Genomic DNA, 12,938 nt, shown 5'->3' with positions numbered 1-12,938 from the left:
CATCTTCTACTTCTTAACTTCATTCTCACCCTTTCTTTCATACCAAGCAAAAGGTATAGTTTTCAGTAGTTACTTAAATATGTCCCAAATGATTGGTCACTTAATGGCTACAACATAACTGGAATTTACCAGTACAAATGCCTCGTTTTACTCCGACTTTTCCACTCATCCAAGTAACCTCCTGAAATAATCAGACCTTGATCTTTTAACTCATACAATCCCAAGTGTTCCTTAGGATCCCACATACATACACAAACAGCACATCAGCCTCCCACCTAAATCATGTTTCATTATAATTATGATTGGGCATATGATGAAATAAAATACGCGAACAGTGAAGAAAGAGATTAATTCTTACTGGTGCTTCTAGGTGATACATGTGAGGACTCCTTTTGTTCTTTTCTCTGCAAAATTAAAAGACTAAACCATACCAATTTTTTCTGTAACTTCGAAACAACTTCTGCTATTTGTTTTTTATATGGATTTCACAAATTAGCAAGTGAAGTAATTGAATTGCTTTGCACTTAATTAAGATGATGGATAAGATGAAATAAGGGGCTGGGGTAACTCTAGGTATTTTAGCAAATATGTAATGTATCTAGAAATTATTGTAATGCAAAATAATTTATTTTGTTTTAATGCCCACTACTAAACTTTTCAATTTACTGAATTTGATACAATGCTTCTTTCTTGCAATAATTAAATGTTATGATAGTTTAGACTTTTGTGCTTCAGTTGTGGAAACATTCTCAGTGAAATTATACTTTGATCAATTTTGCCACCTGCTTTTCATCATCTTTTGCCTTTGAGATTTCTTTAGCATTGAAACTTGGTATTAATTTTTCATCTCACTTTTATCAGAGTTGGAGTATGGCATGCGATGCTACCATAAATGTGACTATGGTAATGTGTTTTACAGTCAGTTGGTGATGGGAAATTTTTAGTGCCTGTGTGCTTTTGAATTATTTTGGCTTACCATTTAATACTGCACATGCAATGGTTCATTTGCACTTGGTTGTCTTTACTTTTACAGTTGTCTCTTTTCTTTTACCTTATAAGGTTGTCTCCTTTTCTTTTACCTTATAAGGATACAGTATGGTTTGTTTTTGTAAATTATTACAAACTTTTATTAAGTTGGCAATTAGTGGCAACATTTGAAACTAGATTAAATGTGAAGGGTAATATACCTTGTGCGTAATGTCTAGTTCTGGAGTAAACTAATATTGTCCGATGCTTAGTGTAAAAGCAAAAGGAAGGAGGTCAAGACCTCCCAAAGTGTGTGAGGAGGAATTGGTATCAGATTCATGATGACTTATGTTTAGTCTCTTTGTATTCTTCCTTCATTGTCTTTGTTTTTATTAACATTTAAGGCTTAGTCTTCTTTGCAGATGTTCTGCTTCTCATGAGAAAACTACAGTACAATTTTATTAAATGATGTTGCCTTTCAAAATTTTTAGAATGATTTTAAGTAAAAAAAAATGTTTTTATTGGAAAATAGAAGACTCATATTATTACAGTGTATAACAAGTTTTGATATAAGTAAAACCTTTTTCTGGTAGCCAATGTGAGTCCTTAAAGGCATTAGTCTCATGGTCCCCTCAAGGGCTCCATAAGACAGACCAACCAGTCACAAAGAATTCTCCTATAGAATGGTTCTTGTTGGCACAATGATCGAATATAAAGGACTCAAGACACTCATGTGTATTATCCCTTCACTCATCTCGCACCCATGTGGTGACAGCACATACTTATGCCTGCCATTTTATTCATACACACGAGGTCTGGGTAAGAAAAATGTTTACCGCTCTGGGTAAGAAAAATGTTCACTGCAGTCCCATGCCTTTTCATCATGGAAAGTGGGTGGGTGTGAGGACTCACAGCAGTTACCAAAAATTGGGTTTTTCCTATTTTTTTTATAGCATAGTTGCTGTTTTTCCCCAAAAGAGCTTACAATTGAAGTTACCCTCTGATGAAATATCTTGGCTCTTAATAAGTAAATCCTAACAAGCCAGATAAAATATTGGTTCAAGGTGATGTCACAAAGATCCAATCATATTCTTTATTCCGGATACAATACCCATTTAAGGGTTTTAGCATTAAAGAACAGGAAACAACACACGAACATAAACTATGTGTAGTTATCCCTTATATTTCTAAGATGTACTTATCAAAAACGTTAAGTTGGGTCTGGCCTGTGGAATTATTGTACCTTCTCTGTCAGTATCTCAGCACAACCAATGTATCCAAAAGGCCCCTGGTTTTCCGTTAGGTGTCCGTGTGCCTGGGATTTAACATACCGCCTGCTGACACACAATATCATCAAATTTTCTTGAGCTCATGGCAATAGTTTTTCAGGAATAGTCTCTAACTACCCTGTACATATATATACTTTTTCAAAAGAAACATTTCTGAAGAAGGCCCACGTTGCACTCACCCTCTGGATGTCATCCAACCTAAAAAAGGAGCGAGGGTCGTTAACCAGATTTTCAGTGACAGTAAGCGAGTTTCTGCATCAGTGAGTGGTTTATTGAGTCGGTAAGCAGTTTATTGGCAGCAGTAAGTGTTTTATTTGTGTTGGTTGGTATAAGCAGTTTATTGGCATCTATGACATTGAAAAAACATCATTTATTACCATAATTATTGTGATGTTTCGGTTGTTGGCTCTCATTTGAGAATGAAACCCCCACCATTATCTGAGGACTCCTGTAATTTTTTATCCGAAATACCGAGTTCCCTTATCAGAATAGGGATTTTCTCTTTACAAGGTCCTTGTTTTTTGCCAGGAACAGTGTGGGAGACAACAATAAATGAGGGCTAGGTACGTGGGGTAGTGAAATGCTTTTCCCGTCTAAGAGAGTTCAGTCTGCTATTCCAAGCTCATGATGTCAAAGCTGTCAAGAAGACTGCCTTTTAGAGAATATGAGTTGTAGTTGTAATTTATAGGCGTCTAAGAACCTTATTCAGGGATGTGGTAAAGGGAAGCCATGCAAGAGTTGGCCTTTGCAGGGTAAGACCAGAAAAGGGAATGAATAATTTCTATATTAAAATCAATTCCAAACCCATAATGCAAGGGTTCCAACAATGCTGCATTGTATGCTATGATTGTTGTAATAGCAAGCAAGGTACTTATCCTCAATAAGATATATATAAAACAATTTGGAACAGTTTTAAGAGAATTTCAACTTTCATTGTGGACAGGTATTATTGGATAGATGAAGCCCATAGTTTTTGGGCTAGGTACCTAGCAAGGATAGGTGAATAATTTTCATAGAACAGTGGACAGTAATAGAATTTATTATCTCTCCCACTATCTACTACAATCTAGCCAACATATTCTCACTGAATCAACGTAGATTGTAGGCTATGCCTGGTAATCTATTGCCGACATTGTTATCTGAACAGATTATCCATTATTAAGAATAATTGTGGAATGTTCTTTAGATTAAACTAACAAATACAATTATATATTCTTCAAACAACTTCCGCTTCTACAAACAGCTAGCTAACAATCGCAAATTGTAAGCACCAACATGTACTAATGAAAAAGCTGGCTTACAGCTTTAAACGCCCATTAAAATATTGTTCCTTGGTCTAAACTAAAATACTTTTAGATGGAACCAGAAATTACATACTAAACTTTCAAGTTTAAAGTTTCTATGAACTTCGGTAATGAAATCAATAAGCGAAGAACACAACTCTCGGCGCAACGATCCTAAATCGCTAGCACTGACGAGAATACTGGTGAAAAAAGACTGTTTATGGGTACGAACTTAAGTTTTTCACAAGCACTAAAATCATTGTTCCACATTATAAACTAAAAAAATTTTTAATAAACTTAAAATTGCACACTTAGCTTTCAACTTATATGTTTTTCATGAACCGTTGGTAATGGACAAATTATTATAATAGGTAATGTTCTAAGGGGAGACCGAAATTCTCGGACCTAGCCAAACGATCATAAATCGTAAAAAACAGACAAAATAAGCCTATTGCAACTTTTTACTCATAGTAAGCCATTGCTCTACAGTCTAAATAAAAAATTTTTAAACTGGAACTTAAAACTATGCACTTAACAGAATCAATAAGTGAAGAATTTACATTTTTTTTTGAGTTCTGGTTTCTTGACCGATGGTCACTGACCAGAAAGGGAATGGCTTCTTGGTCGGATTTTGGTTGTATGTAAACAATATGACAGTGTGTATGCACATAACCACTTGTTCTTCTTGCGGTTTTGAACGTAGTAGGAAAACTGGGTATTAGTGTTCGCTGAGGATAAGAGAAAGTGCCCTTTTATCCCGAGTCCATTCATACTCTATCACGTGTTATAATGTTTATTATTACAGCACATACCCAGCCATAAGACCAGTTAAAGAAAATTCTTTGACATTAGCCTGGTCGCCATGGAGCTTTAGATACAGCAACTGCGTTATCAAAATTTCTCTGAAAAATATTGCAAATAGTATATGCAAATTTTCCACAAATAATGGGTAGAAATGTTGCATAAAGAAACCCGCAAATCTTGAGAATGCAAATACGGCGGGGTCCACTTCACCTCTGATGTCATTACCAGCTAAGTATGTCATACATACCTTTTATAAATAGGTACATAGAGCCTCAAATATGTATTCCCTTTGCCTTTGATGAAAGGCCCCCAATATTAAGGATAACTGGGGAACTTTTTGTATAACAAAATTTGTGTAGGCAGTCCCCAATAAGAATGCAGTTTACATAGTTTTTAATGCACCCAAAGCATTAAAAGTAAGGTTTTCTTAGGATTTTTTACGATGTTCCGGCTTACAACGATTTTCGGCTTACAACGCGTCTCAAGAACAGAACCCCCGTCGTAACCCGGGGACTGCCTGTACTGTAGTTTGATTATGAATATTATGAAGGAAAGACAAGCTTGTAGTAAACACCAAGGGTTATATTGGGAACTGCTATTACAGATGTGTCGTAAGTAAGAAGTAAAGGCTAATAAGATTCCAGTTTTTTGGTAGCCATCTACCAGTGTTGAAAAAGTCATTGATTAATAAGTTCCAATAACAAAATTGTCTAATATTATTGCACTACTGTTTTACTAGTTATAACTCTATTAAACAGGAAAAAAATGGCACAACACTATAGTGAACTTTAGCTATCTAATACTAACTTCTCACCTTGTGGGAGACTCACTGGCTTCCAGTTTTCACAAATATAAGCCTACCCAATGAAACTTTAAGGAACTCTAACTTTTCACTGGGACTTCAACCTTTACTTAACTTGCTGCTTCAGTAAAATCTTCCATGATGATTGAAACAAGAACTCAGGAACAAAATATTCGAAGTGAAACCCTGGGACATCCAACACTGACACAGATCAGGTGAATAATGGGGAAAAAAGCTGGCAAATGTGTTAGTGCCACATGTGTATGAGAAGGATAAAGGGGAAACTGAGGTAGTCGCTGTAGACAAGAAACAGAGCTCTCTTGTTCTGTGTCCTTCATACTTCTATCATTGTGCCAGCAAGCACTATTCTGGCTGAGACCAACTACTTTAAGAGAATTCTTTGAGACTGGTAGGTCTGTCTGATAGAAACCTGGAGGGACCATGAGAGTAACTCCTTTGAGGACAAACAGCAGCTATACTATAAAAAAAATATATTATGAGAAACTAGTTGTTTTACTTTTCAGATATGTCTGGAGAAATTTTTTGACAACAAAATAATACTTAATTCTCTTGTTTCTTATAAAAATTAATGATCACATACGTACTGGTAATCTAAGCTTCCAAACCTCTCTTTGACAGAACTGGACTCAAAGCCTTGCTTCATTAGTAAACAAACAAATAACTGTAATCTTTCTCTGTAGACTTGGACGGATTAGGAAGCACAGAGCAGAAAAGTCAACTCTTGTCAGATCATAGACGTCTTGAGAAAGCTGCTTCTAATGTCACACACCCCCCAGATGTACTTGCTGGTAAGTGTTTAGAAAAGATACTAGTTGATATACGTTTAAAGTCACTTAACATTTTAGTGTATCACCATATTATATAAGGCAAAATAATTGCTTTTATTAAAAATATTGTACATATTTAGATACTATTTGCATTTCATATAAGTATGTAACTTACCAAGTACGTACATAATTATATAGCTATAGTTTCAACTCATAAGGCAGCCTCATTTAAAAATTATGGTAGTGCTTCTATTATTTTTGTGTAGGTGGCTACCCCTGCCCACTATAGGGGAACAAATAAAACAACAATGTAAAGACCTCAGTTCGTTTCTGCCAGCTCCTGACTAAACATTGGGTGTATGCAGTAGCCTTTTCATTGGTTTTTTACTTATTTTTTCCAGGAATTTGGTGAAGTATTATCACTTTTGCTTAACCCTTAAACGCCAAAGCGGTAAAATAAAAATTGTCTCCCGTGTGCCGGAGGTGTTTCGGAGTAAGCGCGGAAGCGGAAAAAATATTTTTTTCAAAAATTCACAGTGCGCTTAGTTTTCAACATTAAGAGTTCATTTTTGGCTCCTTTTTTTGTCATTGGCTGAGGTTTAGTATGCAACCATCAGAAATGAAAAAAATTATCATTATCATATATAAATAATGCAATATATGATAGCGCAAAAACGAAATTTCATATATAATTGTATTCAAATCGCCGTGTGCGCAAAACGGTTAAACGTAACAAGTTACTTTTTTTTCGTTGTAATGTACACTAAATTGCAATCATTTTGGTATATAACACATTGTAAAACGATAAAAGCAACACAGAGAAAATATTATCACAAAATAATGCATGAATTTGTAATGCACGGACGTAAACAAATATTTTTTTCAAAAATTCACCATAAATCTAAATATTGTCCTAGAGGACTTCCAATTTCTTTTCAAAATGCAGGACAAAATGATTGAATATTACTATACTGTAAGAGTATTAGCTTACAATTGCAGTTTTCGACCATATCTGACGAGTTAAAGTTGACCGAATGTCAATTTTTTTTATATATTTTTTTTATATGCAATTATTTCGGAAATTAGAAAAGCTACAACCTTCAAATATTTTTCGTTTTATTCTAAATGAAATTGCGCACATTTTCATATATAAAACTCTATGCAATGCCTAATATGAAACGGAGCAAATATTCCGAGAATGGGCCGTACACATTTCGGAGATTTGTGGCGGAGAATCCGCGTGCGGAGGGAAGGAAAGTTTTTTTTTTTTTGTTTTTTTTTTTAAACTTCACCATAAATCTAAATATTATGCCAGAGACTTCAAATTTGTTTCAAGATGAAGATAAATGACTGAATATTACTAGACTGTAAGAATTTTAGCTTACAATTGCGTTTTTCGACCATTTCGGTAGAGTCAAAGTTGACCGAACGTGGTTTTTTTTTCTATTTATCGTGATTTATATGCAAATATTTCAAAAATGAAAAAAGCTACAACCTTCAATTATTTTTTGTTGCATTCTACATGAAATTGCGCACATTTTCATATATAAAACTTATGTAACGGCTAATTTAAAATGGTGCAAACAATACCACAATCGCACGTATGATTTTTTCGGAAGAGTTACAGCGCGGACGTAAAGAAAATGTTATTTTTTTCATAAATTCACCATAAATCGAAATATTGTGCTAGAGACTCCCAATTTGTTGCAAAATTAAGGTAAATGATTGAATATTACTAGAATATAAGCGTTAGCTTACAATTGCGTTTTTCGGCCATTTCGTTAGAGTCCAAAGTTGACCGAAGGTTGAAAAATTTGTCACTTATCATTTTTTATATGAAAATATTTCAAAATTGATAAAAGCTACAACCATGGGTTGTTTTTAATTGTATTGTTGCATGAAATTGCACCACCTTTCCATATATAAAACTTTATGTAACGGCTAATTTTTAAAATGGTGTAAACATTACCACAATCGCATGTATGATTTTTTTCGGAAGAGTTACCGCGCGGACGTAAGGAAAAAGTTTTTCATAAATTCACCATAAATCGAAATATTGTGCTAGAGACTTCCAATTAGTTGCAAAATTAAGGTAAATGATTGAATGTTACTAAAATATAAGAGTTTTAGCTTACAATTGCGTTTTTCGACCATTTCGGTAGAGTCAAAGTTGACCGAAGGTTGAAATTTTGGCACTTATCGTTATTTATATGAAAAGATCTCAAAACTGATAAAAGCTACAATCATGAGTATTTTTTTGTTGTATTCTACATAAAAATGCACACATTTTCATATATAATACTCCATGTATCGGCTAATTTAAAATGGTACAAAAATTATGTCAAAGTGACGAAATAATTTCCGAGATGTGTCACAGATACTTTTTAGTGCGGCAAGAAAGAAATTCGCGCTTGCGTGCCTGCGTAGCGATTGTAAACAAAACAACACCTTAATCCGTGAACTCCCAGCATCCCCAAAGGCACGTGATTCAAGAGTTTTCAGCTGGTAGGCCTAAAAGTATTTTTCCGCGAATTTTTAAAAAAACTTTTGTATGTCGACGTAAAATACGTCGAGTCGGCACCCGAGAGACAAAAAATGTCGACGTAAAATACGTCCAGTCAGCGTTTAAGGGTTAACCATCAAGCTTCTTAACTCTTAGTTCATGTTTTTTTAGCTTTATTGCTTAGATATGTTTGCCTTTAGCTCTTCCAGTATTCACTACTGAAGCGAAAGGTGTAAGACTAGGCATAACTTTTGCCTTCCTTCAACATATTGAGAAGTTTTATGTTCTCCTCGAGCTTCATGACCACCTTCTGTCCTTTAGGCTCTTTGCCAGAAGCCATAGAAGGAGCAGGGTATTTAGGAGTCATCTTAGGGTACAACTGACTGAGATCCCTAAGATTTAAGTGAAACATAAAGATACACAATTACACCCAATCAGAAGATTCTACTACTACTACTGAGTGAACTGGCCAAGATGCAGGCTCCTGCAATGTCATCTGCGCAAGATGTCTTCAGGGTCCAGCCAATTGGTGTCAAGTGTGTAGTCAATGAACGCCAAGGAAAAATGAATGGCACTCCTTGAGTGGCTGCTTAGCAGACGATAGCCAATAGCGTGTCAAGTATCATTGCGCCTGGGTATACAGCATCCAAGCTTGCATTTTCCTTTTCTGTGGACTGCTGGCTTGGGTAAAAACACTTTTTAGAAAAAAAATACATGTTATTGAAATTTTGCTGCATTTATATTAATATACATACTGTATTGCAGTGTATGTACATATATACAGTCAACCTCCCGTATTCGCATTCTCAAGATTCGTGCACTCGCCTATTCACAGTTTTTTCTGTGGGACCTATCTAGAAATTATTTGCAGGGTTTTCTGTTAATAAATATTCTCTAATTAGTGTATTTTTATGTCATTTTTATGACTTAAATACATTTTTATGATACAAAAATTATTTGAAATATACAAAAATTATTTATTAATTTTCAAATATTAATATAGATTAATACTGTATGAAGTTCAATAAGATTAAATTATATTAAATAATAAAAATGATAATTCTCTCTCTCTCTCTTACTGAGATGTATGTTTCTTGTATGTTAAATTAGTGATTTACTAATTTTCAAATAATATTAATGTAAACAGCAATTCATTAAAGAAAGTACTATAGTGAATGAGTAATATTTTAGTTTATAAAATCAAAAATTATGTAACAGTGAAGGAGAACCCAGTCTTTTAGTATAGAGACTTGGAGAGAGGAGTGAGGGTGGAGCTGTCACAAATGTCAAGAAACCTGACAGCAAGGGTAAGAAAGTGTAGCCATCTTAATGAGTCGGTAATAACTGTTGCCATCTTGTGATAAAAAATCTCTCTCTCTCTCTCTCTCTCTCTCTCTCTCTCTCTCTCTCTCTCTCTCTCTCTCTCTCTCTCTCTCTCTCTCTCTCTCTCCCAAGAAAAGTCTCTCTTTAACCCACTGGTATTAATACATATGATTTATCTGTTGATAAATATAAACTAATTAGTATATTTTGATGTTATTTTCATGACTAAATACATTTTTTGTGATACATGTTTTGTATTTACCTAATATATAATAAGTACTAATTTTCAAATAGTAGTAAGGGCTTGATTAAAGGGCTCCAATGCTGCATCAAGGATATTTGAAAACTTTAAGGAGCGTTCCATGTAATGATCCCATTTTGCAACAAGCTCCTAGGCATCGTTGACCATTCTCTTAACTTGGGACAGACGTTCCAAAGTCAGGCCCTCCTCCTAATGCTCCTGTTCCTCTCCAGAATCTGGAGTGTCTTCCTCGCTGGCAAATTTCGTCAGGTCTTCCGAATCCTGGTCTGTCAGGAGGTCAGAGTAGGCATTAATGAGGGTGCTGGCTTCATCCTAAGTAATATCGTCAAAGCCTTAACCACCAAGAATTATCGCCAACTGGACCGCCTTATTAATGACCAAATGCCTGATTTCCTCAGGAGAGAAGCCCATATAATTGTTGACACAATCCGGCCGCAACTTACTCCAGCATGCATTTAGGGTCTCTTTCATGTCCTTCAGCAACTGCTTGATGACAGACAGACAAGAGGCAATCATGAATTTACTCCAATATTCTTTCAGCATAAATTCACTGTCATGGTCCATTGCACCAACAAGGTACTGGAGGGAGTTCTTGGTGTAGAGTGCCTTGAAGGCAGGGGTTACGCCCTGGTCCATAGGTTAGATGAGAGAGGTGGTGTTGGGAGGGAGGAACTCTGCCTGGACTCTCTTGTAATAAAGATTGAGAGGGTGGCCACCAGTATTGTCCATAATTAGCAACACCTTGAATTCTATGTTCAAGTCGCCCAGTTATTGCATAACTTGAGGAATGAAGTTCTGGTGCAACCAGTACTCTGTAAGGGCTTTGGTGATCCAGGCCTTGGGATCATGCATCCCGAAGACAGGCAGCAACACCTTGCTCTTACTCTGAAGTGCCCTGGGGTTTGCAGCCTTGTAGATGAGGCTTGGTTTCAACATAAGCCAGCTGTACTATTCCCGCACATATGAAAGGTAACCCTATCCTTCTGCACCTTGAGTATGGAGGCTTTGGCTTCGTCCTTCATAAGGTACATCCGGGATGGCATCTTCCAGAACCAGCCAGTCTTGTCCATATTGAACATCTCTTCTGGGCAGTATCCTTTCTCTTGGATTATTTTCTTGAAGGATTTGGGATATTTCATGGTGGCCTCTTCATCAGCTGGTGCTGCTTTCCCATGTAGGGAAACAGACTTTAGGTGGAACCGCATCTGGAACCAGTGAAACCATCCTTTGCTTGCCTGGAAACCCTGGAGAGTTGACGGTGGCCCTGGTTGTGGCGCTTCCTCTTCATCTTCTTTGTCTTCTTCAGGCGCAGGTTTATGAAAATCCAAGAATTCTAATTCCCCTTCTTCATTGCCTCTAGAGTGCCGCCTTCCTGTTCCTCTACATTGCCACCTCCTGTAGCAGTCGAGAGCTGCTGGTGGAGCTGTTGCGCTTTCTCGCATATGATGTTGGAGCCATGGGGCATGTTCCTCTTATGGCAGTCCTTGATCCAGTGCACGAGTGCAGCTGTACTAAAGTAGGTCGTGCTTACACTATTTCTGATTTCACTTTCGTTTTTCTCAAGTATCTCACTATGCTCTCATTCACTTTAAAGTGGCAGCCAACCATGGCTAAACTTTTGCCCTCCTTCAGCATATTGAGAATGTTCATCTTCTTATCGAGTCTCATGATGGCTTTCTTTCTTTTAGGCTTTTTGCCAGAAGCCTTAGAAGGAGCAGGGTGCTTTTTAGGAGACATTTCCAATATGATTCACATGGAAATTTGGTGATACATAAAACACAGCTTCACGATTACGTACTCATATATCAGTAACTGTCTACGCAGTGAAATTCATCAAGGAGAGATGCGTAATACCCACAGTTCCATCTTCGTGAGATGGGACTCGAGCTTCAACCAATCAACACCAAGTGTACAGCCAATGAGTGCCAAGGAAAATGAATGCTGCTCCTGGACTGGCTGCTTTGTAGATGACAGCCAACAGCATGTCGACTATCATTTCGTCTGGGTACTCCTCTAAGAGGGCATCACAGCATTATAAGATTTGTTTATCAGTGGAAAGTTGGCTTGGGTGAAGCATCTTTCAAAAAAGCAAATTTTGTTATTAAAATTTTCGTGTGTTTACATTAACTTTTTACAGAACTGTAATATTGAAAAATTAATCAATCTTTTTTTTATCATAAAAAATATTGTCACAAAAATATACTTCATACATATGCATGAAAATACGTTATGCACCGCTGATGGAAACTTATGTTATGTACCCTGCTATTCCCATTGCCTTAAGTATTTTAGTTATGCTCTGCGTACTTATAGTGTCATCCAGAAACACTTTATGTTTGTACATACAATATTTAGAAATCATTTTAAAACAAAACATTTCATAAAATGTACAGTTTGCACCGAATATCAATGTGCAATTTATGCCCAATTGACACAATGCAGTTCAATGTTCTGTTGTTTGTCTGTGTTTTGTGAGTGGAGTACTGTTTATACTACGGACTAAGAATATTCTTTAAAATGTTTTCTAAACATTCTGTTTCTCCTAAAGCTGGTATCACACTAGTCATTTCTTGCTCGCGGTTTTGGCCAGCATCCAGCCGATGCTCGTGAGCAAAAGTGTTGTATTGTCACACTAGGACCTCGTGGTTTCGAGGAGCAGTAGAAAAAAGTAAACAAAACTGATCAGCTGATATCATCATGGTGGCCAGAAATTGTCGGACTGTTGCAAGATGTGCTGCAGTGATGTGTTTTCTCGGAATCTTACGTGAATGCAAGAGTAACAAAAAGCGTTAAGTGGGTTCGAGAGTGGCTCAGGAGAAGAGAAGCCAAAGGTCTGAGCGTACATCCTATCAGCAGCAGCCATCTTGTTTGTTACACTACACGGTCGCTCGCGGTTCGTGCTCGCTGCTTCCCATCCT

The 12,938-nt window shown here is 36.5% G+C and overlaps 1 protein-coding gene across 1 annotated transcript in view; it reads left to right on the top strand.

Annotated features, from left to right (window-relative positions):
- LOC135226200 (brefeldin A-inhibited guanine nucleotide-exchange protein 3-like) overlaps positions 1 to 12,938 on the top strand; it is a 166,294-nt gene that overhangs the window by 61,860 nt on the left and 91,496 nt on the right. Inside the window, 2 exon segments of the mRNA XM_064265643.1 lie at positions 862 to 903; positions 5,846 to 5,953. Of these exon segments, the coding sequence (XP_064121713.1) occupies positions 862 to 903; positions 5,846 to 5,953 (150 nt within the window).

Source organism: Macrobrachium nipponense, chromosome 14, assembly GCF_015104395.2.
Source record: "Macrobrachium nipponense isolate FS-2020 chromosome 14, ASM1510439v2, whole genome shotgun sequence".
In the NCBI taxonomy this organism is placed as follows: domain Eukaryota; kingdom Metazoa; phylum Arthropoda; class Malacostraca; order Decapoda; family Palaemonidae; genus Macrobrachium; species Macrobrachium nipponense.
Note: the sequence above shows the minus strand (reverse complement) of the source record. Positions and strands in the feature narration are given on the sequence as shown.